Source organism: Sceloporus occidentalis, unplaced genomic scaffold (genome assembly GCF_023333645.1).
Source record: "Sceloporus occidentalis isolate IW3139 unplaced genomic scaffold, rSceOcc1.0.p SCAF_30, whole genome shotgun sequence".
NCBI lineage: Eukaryota > Metazoa > Chordata > Lepidosauria > Squamata > Phrynosomatidae > Sceloporus > Sceloporus occidentalis.
In genome coordinates, this window is record NW_028317010.1 from 1,342,562 (window position 1) to 1,363,241 (window position 20,680).

Sequence of the window (20,680 nt, forward strand, 5' to 3'; positions counted from 1 at the left end):
TAAAGTTCCCCAGCCCTAACATGGAAGAGGTGATCAACTGCCAGTTTTGTAACGTGGGTATCAGGATGAATAAAATTGCCTCATTGCCTTAATTATCCTGTTACAATCTCTCAATGTCTGCTTTTCTGTAACATTTGACACTTATGTAATGTTCAAGATAGAGAATGATTTATTGGATCTGCTTAACATACTAGGAAATGTAGTTTGCCTGGAACAGTACCGTTAATTTTTTATAATATAGGGATAAAATTTCCTTGGATTGAAGAATTAGGCATAACTGTGTGTATATGTATATATATATATATATATATGTGTGTGTGTTATGTTATACTTTGCTATAGTAAACTTATAAGGTGAAAAATAGATATGACTGGCTAGTCAAACAGCATTAGAGATAAGCTTCCTTTATCAGTCTTATGGTTGAATCAAATTTATTTACGTTTACAATGTTACTTACGTTAACTGCAAAAGCTATTCTTAAGAAAGAAAAGAAAAAAGAAAAACTAAGCGAAGGCTGTTACAACAGCATAGGCAAACATCATTTTAAAGAGTTTTTCACTCATGCAAAACTTACATTTATTGTCTTCATAGCAAAATATATGCAGAGTTTAATGTTTCTACAGTTTGGAAGGGGCAGACTTCTATTTTTGGCTCGTTTGTCACATTTGAACTTGAGTAAAAACAAAATGCAGCTTTTAAATGATTATTTGATTTCTTGAAGGCAAAGCAAAACCCATATCACCCATGTGAAAAAGGACTTGCTCCCTAAACCTAATAAGTGGTTAAGCCTCCCTTGGTGGCAACAACTAAAAATCAAATGTTTTAGATAACTGGCAATGCGTCTTTCACATCGCTGAGGAGAATTTTATCCCACTCTTCTTCTTGGCAGAATTGTTTTAAGTTAGCACCATTGGAGGGTTTTTCAAGGATTAGACAACATCTCGATTGGATTCAAGTCATAACTTTGACTACTCCACTCAAAAACATTCATTTTGGTTATTGTGAGCTGTGTGGGAAATTCCTTTTTCACGTAGGGTCAGGTGTGGGCTCCCCCCCCCCTTCTATACGTGAAATTTTAAAACTGCATTTTGTGTTAACTTGGGTTATTTTTATATAATATTGAAATTGGTTTGATCAGAAATATTTAAGCATGACAAATATGCAAAAATAAAAACAACCAGCAGTATACAAGCTTAACAATTTGGAACTGTTAAGATGTCAATCTTTTTCCCTGCCATCCCAGGTGACGCTACGGATAGACTCCTCCTCCGTACCTGAGACAGGGCAGGACTCTAAACATTTAAAATCCCCTCCCCAGTGGTTTTTCCTGCCCTACATCAGGTAGGGAGGACTCGTCTCCCATTAGTTTTTTCCTTTTCTAGGTTGAGCTGTTCCTACCTTGGCTCCTGCTCCTCCTCGGGTGGGCAGGGCTTGGATGCTGCTGGGCGGCATCCTGGCTTCGTCCGTCATGGTGATCCTTTGGCTTCCGGCTGGGAGCGTTACGCACTTCCGGTAGTGTGTTTCAAGCCTCGTTGTCAGCTGGTTTTGAAAAATTTCTTGCCAATCTGCCGCTGTTGTGGCTTACAGCCTGATTGCAAGATATTTAAACGGATGGACGAGTAGGTACTTCTGCTCTTTCAGTTCCTGCTCGTTGTTTGTATTTTCTATGGTACTGTTGTATCTGAAGTGGTCATGTCGGCTACTGAAAATTCTGAGACACCCTTTGTTGAGGACAAGCCTAAGAAGCAGGACCGGCCCTACAATGGAACAGAGAAGGGCAATTGCCCCAGGCGGCACTTTTGAAAAGGCGGCACTTTGCCACCCCAAGCTCCTTTTTTTTTTTTTTTTTTTCCCTCTCTCTCCTCTGCGAGCCCTCAAGCTCTGTCTCGGTGCCGGCTTGTAATGCTGAGCGCCAGAAGTGACGTTTTTCCGGAGCTCAGCACCGTGGCAGAGCAGGGAGACTCGCCGCAGGACTGTTTAAAGGTAAGTGCAAAGGGGGGGGTAGATAATGGCGTCGGCGAAGTTTAAAATGTAGCCCTGCCAACCCCCCGGCGTCGGCAGGGGGGGGGGGGGGCGTCATTTTAAACTTCGCACCAGGCGGCATTATTTCTTGGGCTGGCCCTGCTAAGAAGGCTTTGATGAAAACCACATGCGCAGTGCACTTGCGTGTCACAAGGCCTTGCAAGATTCCAGGGAGAAGCTTTGCATTGCTTGCCTGAAATCAGTTGCGGATTCTGTGGCGGCTGAAGAAAGAGTGTTTTTGGCTCCTTAAAGAGGAGATGGGTTTCTCTATTCCAGTAGCTGAGGCTCTTCTTCGTGGTAGGAAGAAGGTTTACACCCCCCCCCCCGCCTGCCTCAGGTGTATTAAGATCTGGAAGAAGTTTTGCAGTTGGTGTGGTTCTAGAGGAACTCTTCCTTCATCCTGTTCCCTAGGATCGAGTCTGGAGTTTTTACAAGAGGGATTTGACATGGTCTTCAACCATTTACCATCTAGGTACAGATTTCTGCCATTAGTGCCTTACTGGGATTCGATCTCGTCTCGCTTCCGGTCGTCAGACATTTTTCCAAAGCCATTGTCCTTATGCGTCCTCACCCTGTCACCAAGATGGTTCCCTGGGACCTTAATCTTGTACTTTTGAGCCTCTTCAGTCCGTTTATCTATACTTGTTGTCTCTGAAGACTGCCTTTTTGGTGGCCATTACTTCCTCTAGATGTATTGGCGAACTTCAGCCTCTGTCTACCTGCATTTCTTCCCGGATAAGGTTGTGCTCTCTCTGCCTCGGGAATTCATGCTCAGCGTACAGTCGGTCTTCCACAAGAACCAGGAGATTGTGCTGCCTTTTTTTTTTTTTTTTTTTTTTTTTTTTCCCATCTCCCCAATCAGCAGAGGAAGAGGCTGTACATACTCTAGACCTTAAGAAATGCCTTGCCATTTATTTGGAACAGACTCCACCTGTCACGCACCTGTACCTTAAAACACAATCAGCCGCAACTTCACCCTGAGAGATGGCGAATGGGGAGGACCCCAAAGGAATACCCAGGGCAGGAGAGACTCTTGGCAGTGAGCAGGCAGGGTATAGGATATATTTATAGTCACACAAGCCAGGATACGGTACACTGAGAGGGTAGTAAGCCAAGCCAGGAGTCGGTAAGCCATGCCCCCCGATTGGGAACGCCTCCTGTCAGTTCTCGGGACAGATGTGCCCCCTCCTGTGAGTCACAGCTGCCAGGATACGGACGGCATGGAGCAGTGGTCTGCTGCTTTTCCGCAAGCAGGAGGGACAGCGTCCGGACGAAGCTTCCCCGGAAAGGTAAGTTGTGACACTACCCCTGCGTAACTCCTCTCGCTTGTTTGCGGCCTCATCTGGCCCCATCAGAGGTTTCAACATTTCCAAGTGCTCCATTGCTAAGTGGATTGTGTTGGCCATCAGCCTGGCATACTCTGCAGCCGGCCAGTCTTAACCTGCTGGGATCTGGGCCCGTCCTACTCGAGCAGTCTCCACTTCCTGGGCTCAGCGATGTCTGTCTCGTTTCTCCTGAACAGATCTGTAAGACGGCTACTTGTGGCACTCTCCATACCTTGGTCCAACATCACAGACTCGATAAGATGGCGCAGGAATACTCTTTTCGGCCATAAGGTCCTTGAGGCTGTTTTTTCTCCCCTTCCTTTCTTGGGTATATCTATACGCTGCCTGGGATGGCAGGGAAACAGTAAGTTCTACTTACCGAGAGCTGCTTTTCCCTGCCGATCCCTGGTGACACGTTTGTTCGCTCCCTTTTTTTTCCCATCAAATTTGTTTTCCTGTGTGGTCTTTATTCACTGGGGATATCAGGAAGGGAGGGGCTTTTAAATGTTTAGAGTCCTCTCGGCAAGCAGAACCGTTACTCTCCAAAGTAAAACATACCTTTTTTTTTTTTTTTTCTTTTCTTATAGCTAGTCCCCAATAGAAAAACATAATGAAGGAAAAGCATTGTGGTATGCATTCCCCAGTGACTCATTAGTAGTTGTATAACTGTCTTAGCACGGCCATCTCTAGGGTTTACAGAGATGGTCCGAAAATGAGAAAATATCCAGTGAGTGGCAGTTGTGTGAATGAAAATGCCTTGTTGATGTCAGAGGAGAATGGGCAGACTGGTTCGAGAAATTACAGAAAGACAACAGTAACTCAAATAATGCTCATTACAACCAAGGTATGCAGAATGCCATCTCTCGATGTTTTGTGCATTCAACCTTGAAGCAGATGGGCTACAGCAGCAGAAGACCACACCGGGTGCCACTCCTGTCGGCAAAGAACAGGAAACTGAGGCTACAATTCGCACAGGCTCACCAAAATTTGACAATGCAAAACTGGAAGAACGTTGCCTGGTCTGATGAGTCTTGATTCCAGCTGCTACATTCAGGTGGCAGGGTCAAAATTTGCCGTAAACATGAAAGCATGGATCCATCCTGCCTTGTATCAACAGTTCAGGCTGGTGGCGGTGTAATGGGGTGGGGGACATTTTCTTGGCACACTTTGGGCCCCTTGGTACCAATTGAGCATCATTTACACACAACAGCCTACCTGAATATTGTTGCTGACCATGCCCATCCCTTTATGACCACAGTGTACCCATCTTCTGATGGCTACTTCCAGCAGGATAATGCACCATATCATAAAGCTCACATCATCTCAAACTGGTTTCTTGAACATGACAATGAGTTCACTGTACTCCAATGGCCTCCACAGTCACCCAGATCTCAATCCAATAGAGCATCTTTGGGATGTGGTGTAACTGGGGATTCGCATCATGGATGTGCAGCCGACAAATCTGCACCAATTGTGTGATGCCTATATGGACCCAAATCTCTGAGGAATGTTTCCAACACCTTGTAAAAAGTATGCCACGAAGAATGAAGGCTGTTCTGAACTGCAGGGAATTCTCCTTTCTGGCAGCCGGGGAAGGCATGCACGATGCGCGTAGACAACCCCCGCTGGTGCCGGTGCTCGGTGATAGAAGCCCCAGCGAAAGTGCCGGCAGCAGCTGAGCTTACCAGACAGGAGGATCCAGGTCCCCTTCATCGCTGCGGGGGATCTGGATCTTAGTCTCATAGTCACACCTCCATTTGAGGTCTGATTAGAAGACGACTTTGATTATAAGACTTTTTTTTTGGGTTTTTTTTCCTGCGGTTTTGAAATTAGATGTCCAACAAGCTCATAAAGGTGCAATTGGTCAGGTGTTCACATACCTTTGGTCATATGTAGTGTATGTGTATATATTGATTGAATTGTCATACACATTTTTCTTGTGCCTATTTAATAAAAATCATTCTTGCAGATGCTTCGTTCACCTCATTCTTTTCATCTATTGACTTTCCTTTGCGGTTTTCTCTTGGGAATTTTGTCTTCTTGGAGGTACGACTTCTTTACCCTTCTGACCCCCGACTGCACCTGCGCCTGCACCACTGCTGGGGCGCACCAACTTTGAACTCAGCATCTGAGTCCAGTCAGTGGCCACTTATATACAATGGGTGAGTGCTGAATACAAGGGTGTGATCTTCAAGTACTACGTGAAATTACTAGAAATATTTGCTTTTCCTACTATTCGACTAAAACATATGCTTTCATGAAAGTAGAATATAGCGTATTGGCTCGATTACAGGCCGCAACTTCAAAGTTAGGTGCTTAGAAATTCTTCAACTTCTGCAGAAAGTAGGAGCACACTATACACTCAAGGAGAATTAGCAACACAGTTACTTTCTGAAATATTCCACCAAAACAGATCTGACACAAATGACTGGGCCATAATGCCAGTGCGGGTTCTTGTGAAAATGTTGTGCTATTTTTAATTTCCTCCTTCAGCTGTCCTTATGATGGCGATGACATAGTGACTCAGATATTGGCTGTCCCCATCCCGTCTAGCTATCAACGATTTGCTGTTTCAGCTTTCACTTTCCTTGGTGATCCAAACAAGACACAGGTATGACCATGATCTAGTTTAAATGTATGGAATGTTTGTGTAATTTGAAAATAATTGAAGGGTTTATTCACTAAAGCAGTGATCGGCAGTAGTGTTTCTGCTACTAACTTCATCTTGCGTTATGAAGGACCAACCACAGTAAGGTTCTGGTGCAGGAAGAATTTAGGAGGCACTACATAATCCTTAATGACAAACGTTAAAAAAAAAAAAAAAAAAAAAAATATGTAGCAGGACAAACTTAGTGTTTCTTAGTCTTCTGCAGACTGCTTTAACAGCATGTCACAGTACTAGCAGCTTCTTCCTGTCTGATCACACTGGAAGTCGGTCTATGCATCATGGAATCTTGCTGCGAGACAGTCAAGGACTCTACAAGAGTGAGAGGATCCCAAGGTGCCATCACTGGACAGGGATTGCATGAACAGAAGATTTGGGCATTTAAATCCCCTTAAATTGACTGTTTGACAGCCTGATCTCCTGTACATCTATGCTTAGTGCCAGGACACCCGATTGAACTATGCATTATGTAGGGTAAACTCAGGCCGCATAAGACATTTTCCAGGGATGGCCCTTCATAATGAATTAAAAACTGAATAAAACGACTTGTAATGAATAGACTTTACAATGATTGTGTACAACTGTCTAAAGTTTGTTTGTTTTTGTTTTTTCTTTCAGGTGTATTTTTTCTGTAGTGTATCAGTCTGTTTACCATCTATTTCAGAGACCTGTATTTCAAACTGCACCACACTATCAGGCAGTAAGTGGTTGGCTTTATTTTGGCAATAAACAACGTAAACAGTTTCTATGTCTAATACGTATATTCATTTTCCTCTTAGGAAGTCGACGATCTCCAAAAGACAGTCCCATTCAGTTGGTTAACTCATTTGGCCCTCTTGTTGTCGAGGCAGAGAGGAGATCCCCAGGTACAAACAGCTGGTCAGACAGGCTTGAAAATGTTTATATATTTCTGGGTATTTTTTTTTTACCTATCACATGTTTTTTGTTCCTCCAGGTTTGGCGGTTTCCCATCCCCTCATCTCTATCATTCTTTGGGTCATATGTGCCTCCTTACTCATTTTAGGATTCTACATTATTTGCAGTCTCAAGTCCTAGGGTTTGAGCTGAATATGCTAATTATTTGTCACTTGTCTTCTCAGTTTGTTGCTTTGCCTCTTGGATGCAATTTTTTGGTGTAAAAGTATTTGCTGTGAGACATTGTAGCTGTTTGTTGAAAACTATTAAGGTGATTTTTAGGACTCTGCATTACAAGTTTTAACGCTGATACTATATGAAATAAAACTGTAAATTACATAAATTTGTGATGCACTATATTAAAGATGTAAGACAACCTATAATTTTGGTGTGTATTGTCAGTCTCCCTTCTAACCCGATGCATGTAAAGTGCAAATATTCCTGAACAAGAATTCAGCCATGCATGCAAGATTAGGCCGGTGTTGGCTTTCGGTTTGTACATTGTTAATGAGATCCCATTGTCTGACCTTTTTGTGTCAGGATTGATTCTTATGTAGTGGAATAGCAAAGCCTAGAAGAAATTACACCTAAAGACACAGGTATAACTGTATACGTAGATCACAACCACAGCTTTTAATTGTGCAACTGACTGTAGAGAACAGTCAACGATTCAGCTGCTGTATCATTTACTAAAGTCTGGCTGTAAAACAGGTTTTAGTTAACAAACAGCGGGACTCGCCTTATGGCAAAATTTTGTGCACTCTTAAGCTTGCCACATAAACTGCAAATGTTTGATTAGTGTTTGACATGGAGGAGGTAGAGAAAATTGCAGAAAAAGCAAGTTGGTCGAGGTGTCTTCAGCCCATGGAGCCTTGAGCGCTGTCCGCTCCATCTATTGAAAATACTTGTATAAAGATGCATCTTTCCATTTGTATGAAGCCAGAAAGGAGTGGGATACCCAAAAGGTGGATCTGGCCATCTTTATGCTACCTGTAGATGTTTTAAGGATCCAAAGGACAAGAAAGTGAGAGTCTTTAGGGAGGTGTTCAATGCCCCCCACTATGTGGTTTCATACAGGAGTTGTTACAAAATCAATTGCAAGATTTATTAAAGTATGGCTAGGATAAATAAGAATATATGCAGAATGTATCAATGGAACATCTCTTGAATTATAACCACACAACTTCTAGTGGACTACATATGCAATGCTTTCTGAGAATGAGTGCAAAAGTCAGTCAATACAATATTTGCCAGACAGGTCCTATGAGCCACTTTGGCCGACCATGGCTTTAGCTAAAGAATATTTTACAATACGCTGTTCATGGACTTGTCACTATAGGATATCACCCTAAAATACAGAGACCGTTATTTCCATTCCATAAAAGGTGTGTTTTGTTTATTATACATTTTTCCCCTCGAGTTGGACACACTCTCGGGTGGAGACTTCAATTACCAAAGAAGACAAATTGAAGATATTGACTAAACTAAACCAGCACAACTTCCAAAGATCACTAATGACCATGGCAAAATATGCTGTTCCTTTGGTTATGGCATATAGGAGACACCAATAAGTTGGTGTTCAAATGGAAAGGCAAAACTGGCCTCCTTGGAGAACGTAGAAAAACTGCCCTTGAGTGAGTAGGTCACTTGTCTGGTGGCTGAATGCACTCTGGGGTGGTTACTTCTGGAATTCTGTGAGCTGGAAAGTAATTACTCAGATGCAAGTGTTGGGGAAACTCATTCACAAGGATTTCACTGCTCTAGCGACTTGAACAGCAACCGAATCTCTGTTCAAAGGTTATCTGACTATTACACCCAAATCTAGACTAACCAATTTTAAGTTGAAAGGTAATTAATATTTGATCTGACATTCCCTCTATAGTCTTTTTGAGACACAAATCTGAAGGTTTGAAAAAGAAGCACATTACACGAAGACCAAAATGATGTGACGCTACTTTATTAGTAAGACAAAGGCAACCTTGTAATTGTAGCCTCTTTACAACCATTGATGCTTACAACCAGTTTTGGAAGAATTGTTTGAAGAGTGGTGTCTCATTGCCTTCGGAAACCACCTGTACCTGTTATAAAGAATCAGAATATCATGTAGAATTGATGAGGGGTAGGGTAGAGGGGTAGGGTAAAGATAGGAGAATGTATTACCGTGGTCTTGGGTGAATACTTCATAAAAGTAAGGAACTTATTGGCTATTTCCAGGGATTGCTCTCGTTCTTCTTTGTTTGCCTTTTTACCTGTAAAGACACCCCAGACTGAATAGTCCTCTGAGCTATTTTAAACCATTTTCTTGCAGAATTGTGTTTTCTGTATTTTTTGTCATTTATAAACTTTTTTCTTTTATCAATATTTCCTAGCCTTAAGTCGGCTACTATTAAAAGGCTGCATGATCAGAGAGAAACAACAAGCACCGTGACAGCCTGCAGGAGTATGGCGATTGAGAAAAACATGAAGGTTGTGCATCTTACAAAAAAAGTGTACAATGCTCTATTGGTTAAACACAGCAGCCAGCAAAGCCCTCTGACTTGGCATTCCCTCAGTCCAAGCACATTGACTGAACCTGAGCACAGGTATATGATGTAATTTCTTGGTGCACAGGCAGTAAGTAAGGAGAAGAAAGACCTGTCACCAGCTGGCAGACCACAAGAGATGAACCATCCCCTGAGTCTACAAAGGTAAGCTGAGGGGTCCTAAATGTAGATGTACTGTATGTATCTCTGATGCATGGAGTGGTGTTTGTACAAGTAAATGTGCACATGTGAAACTGGAGTTATAAGGGCATATGATACACATACAAATTAAAAAGGAAACGCTTACTTGAAAAGAAAAAAAAAAAACCTATATAAATGCCCCCCCAACAGTTTTGGTTTTTTTTATGTACATGTTCAAATGTGGCCCTACAGAATCCCCAAAACATGACAAACCTATGCATGTGGGCCATCCTTGTATGTTGCTGAACACACGTTTGTGTTTTTATTACTGCTGCTTTGCAAAGTGTGCATGATCAGTTGGGAAAAGGATGCATTAAATATGTCAATGGTCAAAGTGGAATACTCTGGGTTGTCTTCTCTTTAAAAATATATAAGTTTGTAAATGCAGGCATTTTAATATCTTCCCTATAATTGCCAAAATAAATGAGTCAAACATATGAGGTGCATCCAAACTTGGGACAGGTATATGAATAAATGCTGAGTTTTTATTTCTCATTGGGCTTGCTTCTTTTGGGGGAAACTGCTGCATTGCAGCTTCACTCCTCCTAAGTAGTCAGATGAGTCTTGACAATGATTGGCTGGTTGAATGAATTACTTTCCATTTATACCACGACTTTCCCTTCAAGTCACAGAATCAGTGAGACTTGGTGGAATGGATGTTCCCCAGGCAAGGATTTGTCCTAAAAAGACCCCTTTGCCATTAGCTGCCTGGACATGTGTGCTATCTGGCAAATGTTTTCCCAGAGCCTTGCTTAGATGTGTCTGGTAGAAAGGATTAAGGTGATTATGCTGGTTGTTTGGATCAGTTAAGTATAGAACATAGAGGATCCCAATTGGGAGCTAGGCTTTTATTTTTCTTTGTGGGTTTTTTTTTTTTTTGTTTATCAGTAAGTTAAAATTGTCTACCAGAATATTGCTGAACCTTATTGCCCTGAAAGGCTGAACTTTTATAGTCTGATAAGTGATTTAACTAAAGGAAGCTTGTAGGTGCATGTTTGTATATCAGCAGTAACGATAGGAACAGCCCTGAACAATTGTATTTGTTTGCTAGTTCCTAAATCCTTGATACTGACTTTACATGATGAAATAAAATTCACTTAAGCCAGCTATTTGTCCTTCATACACTCAAAATGTTAGCCACTGCAACAAATATTGAAAATATACCAATAACCATGAATAGTACCCGTTATGTGAACTCACTAAGTCCGTAAGCACACATCAAGAACGTCCTCCACATAATATATATCCAATTTGTGGTAGACATGGTATATGGCATTGCAGGGAATATGTGTAAACTACTTGTATGTATGACTAGACCCATAGAATCAATTCAATCTATTAACTTTCAGTACCTTTCCACACATAGAGCTTGCCAGATGTGTCCAAGATGAAACAGTCATCTGAAATCAATTGCTCTTTTTTGTAAACGCCATCTCCAATTCGAGATACCTGCATTTGTCCGCTAGCATTGGAGACCTACAAATAACGGAAAATAATTTACTGTTTAAGTCTTTGTAGTTTAAAAAGACCTTACGCAAAATAGCCTAATTTTTTCCCAAACTACTATACTTTTTGTTTTCCAAACCAAAAAACTAAATTTAGCCATTCACAGTGCGTGGTAGTGAATGATGTAAATGTAGGGCGAGATAAGGGTTGAAAGTGGGTGAGAGGGAAGTTTTGATGATTGTCAGTGGTAGGCTTCCCTGAAGAGAAGTTTTTAGGGAGCGTTTGAAGGAGGGTAGAGTTGGTGAGAGTCGGACAGCACGGGGAAGAGAGTTCCAGAGGGTTGGTGCTGCGCAACAGAAGTACTGCAACTTCTAATGTTCCGCCTATTTCTGGCCATGCTCTCCCTATTTCCTGCTAATGCCTTGCCTGGAATTGGCCCTATTGAAGACATTAGTCCTTTCAAAGACCCTATGGATGTACCTTTAAATCACCAAAAAGGTGTTGCTATCCCACTTAAGATGTAATAGTACACTGAACTTTTTTTTGGCACCAGAAGCGAGTTGGCAGTTTTTGTTCTGCACATATCTTCTGATATTCTCTTCCAGCAGTATTAATGCTGAAGTCCACAAGAAGCACTAATATGAGGACTATAGACCTAAGAATGTCTGTAAAATGTTCTCTGCTTAGAACCCCCAAACTGGATGATAACACACACTGGTGAAGAATGCAGGGCTGTACAAAGATCAGGACTGGAAGTTACAAGTTGGAAGAACCCTCTTTCAAAAGGTATAAAAAACAAACAAACAAAAAAAAAAAACACCTGTATGGGGAAATACTTTAAGCGTGGGGCTTGCTAGACATAAACGGGTATTTAATTTATTCACCTCCCAGTTGTTATTCCAGAAGATGCCCAAAAAGCAAGTGAACTTGATACCTGATAAAGGACTGCTTCCTTTGTGTGTCTTTCATCTGCCTCCTTGTCGTCAGTGCTTTCTTGTTTAATAATTTCTGGCTTCTGTCCCAAGATCTGCAGTGAAAACCAGGTTTTTAACCGCAATTTATTTACTTATAAAAAAATATGTAATTATTAGATCGTTGACTGTCCCACAGTTAACCAAGTATCAAAGCAAATTCCAGTTTTATTCCAAATAAATAGGATCTACTGATTTCTGCTGTTACCTGGGACATTTCTTCCGGTTCTTCCCCTTCTTGTACAATCTCTACTTGGGCAGCCCCACGTGTTTCAACATCTCGGATCTGATTAGCCATATCACGAGCTCTGTTCCTCTCCATCATGTTTGACTGAGACCCTGACCAGACGTAGATACACTTAAAAGAGAGAGAGAGCGCAAACTAAAATACAGTTTTGGTTTCCGTCCTCAGGCAGGTAAATCACACAAGAAAAATCCATTTTATATCTTACACAATATACACTATTTCACTCTTTAATTCATAGAAATCAATTGTATGCTAACACTCTGGCAGTCACACATCCAATACAGTAGTTACTAGTTTGTAAAAAAAAAATCTTAAAATGTTACATTATAATTATGTTTACATCCCTTCTAAAAAAGATCTTTTCCATGCTGCCCCAGTTCTATGGCTCTTAGTAAAATGGCCCTTCACCATGCATAGCGAGTTGAAATCTTCAACTTATCTGTGAATATACCGTATTGGCTCGAATATAGGCCGCACTTTTTCCCCCCACTTTAAGTCTTTAAAGTGGGGGTGCGGCCTATATTCGGGGTCTAGCAGGCAGCTGGGTTAGGATACAGATCCCCCGCAGCGGTGCAGGGGACCTGCATCCTACTCTCCGATACGCTCAGACAGCCTCCCCTGCCAGCACTTTCCACGGGGGGGGGGGTGCCGGCACGGGAGGTTGTTTAAGCGCATCGTGCGGACGGTCACCGGCTGCGGAGGTAGTTTACCCGCATCGCCCCCAAGACTTACCAAAGCAGACTCCCGGGTGTCTTGCGGGACCGGGGGGGGACATCTACGCAATACGCGTATAGAGCGTAATAAGTTGTATTGCGTAGATATCCCCCGCCGGCCCCGCAAGACACCCGGGAGTCTGCTTTGGTAAGTCGGGGGGGGGGGGCAGAGTGTCAGCATATCTCGGGGGGGGAGGAGGACAGTGGCAGCATATCTCGGGGGGAGGAGGACAGTGGCAGCATATCTCGAGGGGGGGGAAACAGAGTGGCAGCATGTTTTTTTGGTGCTTTTTTAAAGAAAAAAAACTTTCTTTAAAAAAAGCACCAAACTTTTAGGGTGCGGCCTATATATGGGGGCGGCCTATATCCGAGCCAATACGGTATTTGTTCAATAACAATTTATGGAAGGAAAAGCAAAAAATAGAAAAGATTTGTTACAATATAAAAATAAAGGTATGACTCAAAAAAAACTAAAATATTCCAATCATTAACCCCCTAAGGACAATGGGCGGTCCCTAAACCCATTGAAAACAATGCATTTTGAGCCTGTACATGTATGGGCTTTGTCATTAAGGGGTTAATTATAGTGAACACAGGTACTTGAAAAACGTTAACATTGGTATTTGTTAAGTCAGGATAAAGAATTATCTTATTTGGGTTTAAAACCAAAAATGATTTACGGGGAGGTCAGAGCATACAAAACCAGCTAACTAAAAGTTATGTAAAAACACAGGAAAAACTTTCAAAATCAAAATGGGTTTTATAGATGTGGAGGATGAGTGGGTTGCAAGGAAACAAAAAAGATGGATAAAAAGACTTTGAAATTTGAGGCCTATACGCAGGGCCGGCCCAAGGCAAAATGCCGCCTGGGGCTAATTTTAAAATGCCGCCCCCCCCTTATCTACCCTTCCTCTCCCTCCGTCCCTGCCGCCCCCCCCCCTTATCTACAGTGACACTTCAGAAACCGAAAGTCTGGAATTGGCACCAAAACCAGCTTGGGCACATTATAAATATGGAACCTAAGGATAAGGACAATACACTTGAAAAAGACAGTCGAAACATTGTGTTTAAGTAACATGGTAACATACAATTACCATGTTTAGAATCCTCCTGTTCCTCCTTTCCCTTTCCTCTATTGTTTGTAAAATTATCATCTCTCTCCAGCCACCAGCTACCCCACACTATGTATGCATTGCACCTTCATTACTTTCTTCTCCCCTTCTCTCATCCCAAGCGCTTCTCAACTTCACATCCTCCCTTCCCCCCACCTCCCCTCACCCCCAGAAATCCCTCCGCTCACACAAGTCCTATTCCCACCTCCTCTCACTCTCTATTCTACTTCTTCTAGCTGCTGGGGATATCTCCCCAAACCCTGGGCCTCCTTTGGTGCTCTCTTCCTCATCCTCTCCCAGCCAACATTCCAGAAACCCAAATAATCTTGTCCACATACCCTGCCGCTCTTCCTATCCCCCATTTACCTTTGCTCTCTGGAATGCACGTTCTGTCTGTAACAAACTAACAGCCCTACATGACCACTTTGTCTCTAGTTCCCTACACCTTCTTGCTCTAACTGAAACCTGGCTAACCTTTTCTAACACTGCTTCTCCTGCCCTCTCCTATGGTGGCCTACACCTCACTCACACTCCCAGACCTGATGACAAGAAGGGTGGAGGGGTAGGCTTCCTACTCTCCCCTATTTGTACCTTTCAACCTATTCCCTTTGCCCCATTACTCTCTTTCCCCTCATTCGAAGTCCATGCTATCCGACTATTTCATCCCATCTCCATACGCATTGCTGCTCTATATCGCCCCCCTGGCCCGGCTAACATCTTTCTTGATCACTTCTTCTCATGGCTCACTCTCTTCCTCTCCTCTGATGTTCCTTCTATTGTCCTTGGGGATTTCAACATCCCAGTTGACACCCCAATGAGTCCCATGGCTTCAAAATTTCTTTCTATCACTTCCTCTTTTGATCTCCAGCAACATATTAACTCCCCTACTCATGATGATGGTAACACCCTGGACCTTATTTTTTCTAGCATGTGCACTCCCACTAACCTTTTAAATTCCCCTTTCCCCCTCTCTGACCACCACTTCCTTTCCTGCTCTCTAATCTTGCCTCATACTCTCCCCCATGCACCCCAACCCCGCTTAACCAGAGACCTCAACTCTATTAACCTTCAGGACTTCTCAATCAATTTACTCCCTCTCCTCTCTCCAATCTCAAACATGTCATGCCCTAACAACGCTACCTCTGTCTATAACGCCACTCTCATATCTGCTCTTGAGCATGTAGCACCAGCTACTACTCGCTCCTCACAACGTTCACACTTCCAACCCTGGCACACGACACCTTCGACGTTGTTCCCGCACGTAGTTGGCGAAAGTCTAATTCCACGTCTGACTTTCTGCACTATAAATTTATGCTACGTTCCTACTACTCTGCTCTCAACCTTGCTAAAGAAACCTACTTCACCTCCCTCATCTCCTCCCTGTCCCACAACCCCAAACGACTCTTTAATACTTTCAATTCCCTGCTTTGACCGATCCCCACTACCCCTTCCACTAACCTTAATGCATCTGACTTTGCCACATTCTTCAATAATAAAATTCAAACTATCAGAGATGACATATCTGCACAGTCACCTCCCTCTGACTACGCACCCCCCTTCCCACTGACCTCTTCTCCCCTCACTACATTAACTAATTTCTCTGCTGTCACTGAAGAAGATGTACATGCTTTTCTTCTTTCCTCTTGTCCTACCACATGCCCCCTTGACCCCATCCCTTCCCATCTCACCCAGTCTCTTTCATCTACCCTTGTCCCTACTCTAACTCATATCTTCAACCTTTCCCTCACTACTGGATCTGTCCCATCGTCCTTCAAGCATGCTACCATTACTCCTATCTTGAAAAAGTCCTCCCTCGACCCGACTGGTCTCTCCAACTACCGTCCCATATCTCTGCTTCCTTTCACCTCCAAGCTTCTTGAAAGAATTGTTTATACACAACTAAGTTTCTAGACTCCAACTTCCTGCTTGACCCTCTTCAATCTGGTTTTCGCCCTCGACACTCTACTGAGACTGCCCTTACTAAAGTTACTAATGACTTACTCACTGCTAAATCCAAGGGCCACTACTCCATGCTAATCCTACTGGACCTTTCTGCTGCTTTTCACACGGTGGACCACCCTCTTCTCCTTCAAAAGCTTTATGATCTTGGCCTCCGTGATACTGCTCTCAAATGGCTCACTTCCTACCTCTCTGATCGTACCTTCAGTGTCTCTGTCTCCAGTAACACTTCCCCTCCCTCTCTCAGTTGGGGTACCCCAAGGCTCCGTTTTAGGACCCCTTCTGTTCTCTCTTTACACTTCCTCCCTTGGCAAACTGATCTCATCCTTTGGCTTTCACTACCACCTGTATGCTGATGACACCCAGATCGATCTATCCTCCCCTGATCTCTCTCCCTCTGTCTTAGATCGTGTAACTAACTGCCTTGCATCTGTCTCTACCTGGATGTCTGAATGTTTCTTGAAACTCAACCTCTCAAAAACTGATCTCTTCATCTTCCCTCCCTCCAACTCTCAGATTCCCCCATCTATCTCCCTCAATGTTAATGGTGCCATCATCTCCCCGTCTACTCATGCACGCTGTCTTGGTGTCACCCTTGACTCTGACCTTTCGTTCACACCCCAGATTCAGTCTGTCTCTAAAAACTGTCGCCTTCATCTTAAAAACATTGCCCGTATCTGTCCCTTCCTAACGCAGCATACCACTAAGGCTCTTGTCCATGCCCTGATTATCTCCCGTCTTGACTACTGTAACTCTATCTTAGCCGGTCTCCCTCTTAACCGTCTCACCCCTCTACAATCCACCATGAATGCTGCTGCCAGACTCATCTTCCTCTCACATCGCTTTACTAACATCTCTCCCCTCTGTCAGTCTCTTCAGGACTCACTTCAAAATCCTCACTCTTACTTTCAAAGCCCTTCACAGCGGTTCCCCTCCCTACATCTCCTCTCTCATCTCTAAATACACACCTAACTGGTCTCTCCGCTCATCCAATGATCTCCTTCTATCCTCTCCTCTGATTTCTAGCTCTCATGCCCGCTTACAAGATTTCTCAAGGGCTGCCCCATCCTCTGGAATGCCCTCCCCCGTCTATCCGTCTCTCCCCCTGCCTTTATTCCTTCAAAAAATCCCTCAAGACCCACTTCTTTAAGGATGCTTACAACATAGCACACTGACGGCCTCCCATACTCCCATATTCCTTTAGCTCACCTTTACCTAGTCCCTCTCCTGCAATACTTTTACTAGTGTGGCTGGTCTATCCCTAACAACGGCACTTTTGCCTATTGTGTAATACACCCAACTCCCTCTAGACTGTAAGCTCTTTTGAGCAGGGCCCTCCTCACCTGTTGTCTCTGTTAGTCAATTTGTAATGTAACATACTACTTGTTATGTCCTGTCTACCCATTGTACAGCGCTACGGAATTTGATGGCGCTATATAAAACAATTAATAATAATAATAAGTACACTGTACTTTTGGGGAACTATAACTAGTTTTTACACCTAGTTCTCCTTATTTAAAAAAATTAAAGAATCCTGAAGGAAGAGAGCTGTGTGGATCTTTACTGCCTGGAGTGGGTTCAGAAGGAAGGAATCCTTTCATGTACACCCCAAGTGGGCACCCTGAGTTGTTTATATAGAGCCTGTTCTATTTCATGTGAGTTTATTCTATACCCCATTAATATCCAAACTGCATTCATGGGTTACACTATGATCTCTCTCTCTCTCTGTGTCTCGATTTACAGGGCTAAAAGGGAGGTCTAAGCCACATTATATGAAAGTATATATATATATATATACACACTAAGGTTGTGTATTGGGGCATGTGCACTTACACCTTTATGTTTATTATTTGTATTATTCAGTGGAAATTTTGAGGTTTTTTTTCACAAGGTGTGTTATAAGTTGCACTTTACTTTGCACTTATTGTTGTTTGTTGATATTTTAAGGGCATACCTGTATGTCCAAATGGGAGTGAAAGGGTTAATGCATATTGGAGTCAATTCTGCATACATTCCTGTGCATGTTACTGCAAGTTCTAAAATCATACTTCTATATCATTCTCCTCCCCCTTCTGAATCCAGGGAGTGTAAGTGGGAAGCTTACATTTCCTGCTCAAGTTGATCCCAATATGCATTTTACATGAAAATACTGCTGGAATAGCAATTCGGAATTAAATTATAATCACCTTTCCTGTGTCCAGAATGAAGCAGTCCCCCTTATTGAAGCTCTCCCAATTAAGATCTGTCTCAACTGCTCGAATCTGTTTCCTTCCCTTTACATGGTAGAGATGGTGTTTGAAGGCTTCTTGGTCCCGAGGAGCTTGGAGAAGACCTGATGACACCCCTCCTTCCTATCACAGTAAATGATGATGAAATAATAGACATGTTGGGCATTAAATTTGTAACCTTGTACTACACAAAATGTTGTGATCATAATCATTAAAACAAGTTGTATTTGTATTATATAGCTCCATCATATTCTGCAGCCCTGTATAATGGTTAAACAGGACCTAACAAGTAGTATATAACAACCATTTGACTTACAGAGGGTAAGGAGGGCCTTGCTCAAACAAGCTTACAATCAGGGAGATAGGGTGTATTACACAAGTGGTAAAAGTGCCACTGTTATGGATGGACCAACCGCAAGGGTATAAGTATTGCAAAAGTGCATAGACAACCATGAAGTGGTTTTTGAGGGATTTTTTGAAAGACTGATAGGTTAGAGAGGGTGTGACAAAGGATACAGGGAGCACTTAACAAGTCTTGCAGACATGCATGAGAACTATAAATAAGAGGAGAGGACAGACTGAACTCATTGGAGGCTGGCAGAGGGGGTATTTAGATATGAGTGAGGAGATGTAAGTAGGGAAACAGCTATGAAGAGCTTTGATGGTAAGAGTATTTTTTTTTCAATGAATCCTGAAGCGCAACAGCCAGCCAGTGAGGAGAGGTGTTCGTAAACCAATGGGAGAGAAAGATAAGTCTGGGAGCAGTGTTGATGGATTGTAGAGGAGTGAGACAGGTATGAAGGAAACACGCGAAAATGGAATTACAATAGTCAAGGCGGAAGATAATGTGGTCATGGACAAAAGTCTTATTGGCATTGCGTTGGGAAGGGAAGAATGCGGGCAAAGATTTCAAGGTGGAGACGGCAGTTTTTTGAGACAGACTGAATGTGGGGGTGAACCAGAGTTCAAAGTCCAGGGTGATACCAAGGCAGTGAGACTGAAGGAATGGGGAGATGATTGTGCCGCTGTTACTGAGAGAGGCTGATGAGGGAATGTTAGCATTGGAAGGAGGGAAGATGAGGAGTTCGGAGTTGAGGAGAGATTGGGTTTTAGGATTGCAGACATCCAGTTCGAGACGAGGCAGTTGGCTACCCGATCTAAAGGTATTTAAAAAGATATCATGGGTATATCTAAAGGTATCTGTCATAGAAGGCTCTGTGCCTTGGCCTCCTCCCTACAGACTATGGGCCCTGGCCTTGGAAGGGGTTCTGTTTTGGGGGAGGTGGGTACAGGGTGTCCATTCTCTCTAAAGACTGTGGAGCTTGGAGGCAGGTTTGGGGCACCTGCATTTTGGGAGGAGGTTTATGTGTGGTGTTTTATCCTCCATCGGGTCAGGACTTACAGGGCAGGGACTTACAGGACAGAGACCTCCATGGCCAGTATTTGCACCAGGATCTGATATCCAGCAGGTTTCAGCCAGAAATTAGGGAACCTCCAGTGTTTACCATTCTCCCCACAGACTACAATAGGGACCCCCCTACTGGGCTGAGTCCAAATGATGTCAAGTCACGGTATCGTTACTTTGTCACAATGCAATACAATATTGGGCCACCCATCTGTAGGCAGATGATATTTGTCAGCGCTTAGTAAAAGATGCACTGACAAATCTCCGCCTACCGGTGGGTGGCCCAATATAAGTGATTAGATCTCATTCTTCCTCAACTGACCAGATAGGTAACACCTCCAGGGAAGAGGGCCATAAACTCTGCACTCTCATGTCCTTGTGTTTCACGGTTCTGAGTTGGTTTCTCTCCCAAGTGCATATGAAGTTGAGAACTATAAATCGCACCAGCAGCCCTCTCATCCACAGATGTGTCACATCCTGAGAGAAAGAAAAGTAACTTGAAAAAGGTAAAATTGCCTTATGGATCAAAACTTAGGAAAATACCCATATCTGTTGTTGGGGAGTCTATAATATGTCTATGTATACGTTTCTCTTTTTCTTTCCAAGAGACATATAAGTGAAGCTATCTTTTCATGGTGAGGAGAATGAGTGTGTGAGATTATAATCCATTTTCTCATCCACAAAAGGAAATAAGACTATCATAACATTTTGTTTAGTTAGTGCTACAATCTGTAACTGTTCTCTGGTGTGCAGTTTTGTTATCCTACGTTTTCTTCAATGTCCATCTCACCGTTCCAGACATAAATGCTGCTGCTCTCTGGGGAATTATACAAAAGGAGGTAGGTGTCTCCAGAATGAAAAACCCCATGATTTTCAGCAGGTACGGAAATCAACTTCATCTTCTCAATACGGAAAATATGTATCCCAGGGTCAACAATGGATGGGGGAA

General features: G+C 42.9%; 1 protein-coding gene across 1 annotated transcript; it reads right to left on the reverse strand.

Annotated features, from left to right (window-relative positions):
• Positions 1 to 8,939: 8,939 nt before the first annotated feature.
• LOC149298880 (macrophage-capping protein-like) lies at positions 8,940 to 20,516 on the reverse strand. Its single transcript, XM_089486751.1, has 6 exons — positions 20,499 to 20,516; positions 18,285 to 18,449; positions 12,276 to 12,425; positions 11,003 to 11,126; positions 9,088 to 9,176; positions 8,940 to 9,005 (listed from the first exon to the last, which is right to left on the reverse strand). Exons 1-6 carry the CDS (start codon positions 20,514 to 20,516, stop codon positions 8,940 to 8,942), a joined length of 612 nt encoding a protein of 203 aa, XP_089342877.1.
• Positions 20,517 to 20,680: the final 164 nt, after the last annotated feature.

Coding starts and splice junctions, on each gene's coding strand:
- LOC149298880 (XM_089486751.1), bottom strand. Junction 12,426..18,284: donor TCATTCTGGACACAGGAAAG/GTGATTATAATT, acceptor CTCTCTTTTAAG/TGTATCTACGTCTGGTCAGG. Junction 9,006..9,087: donor AGTATTCACCCAAGACCACG/GTAATACATTCT, acceptor TCTTTATAACAG/GTACAGGTGGTTTCCGAAGG.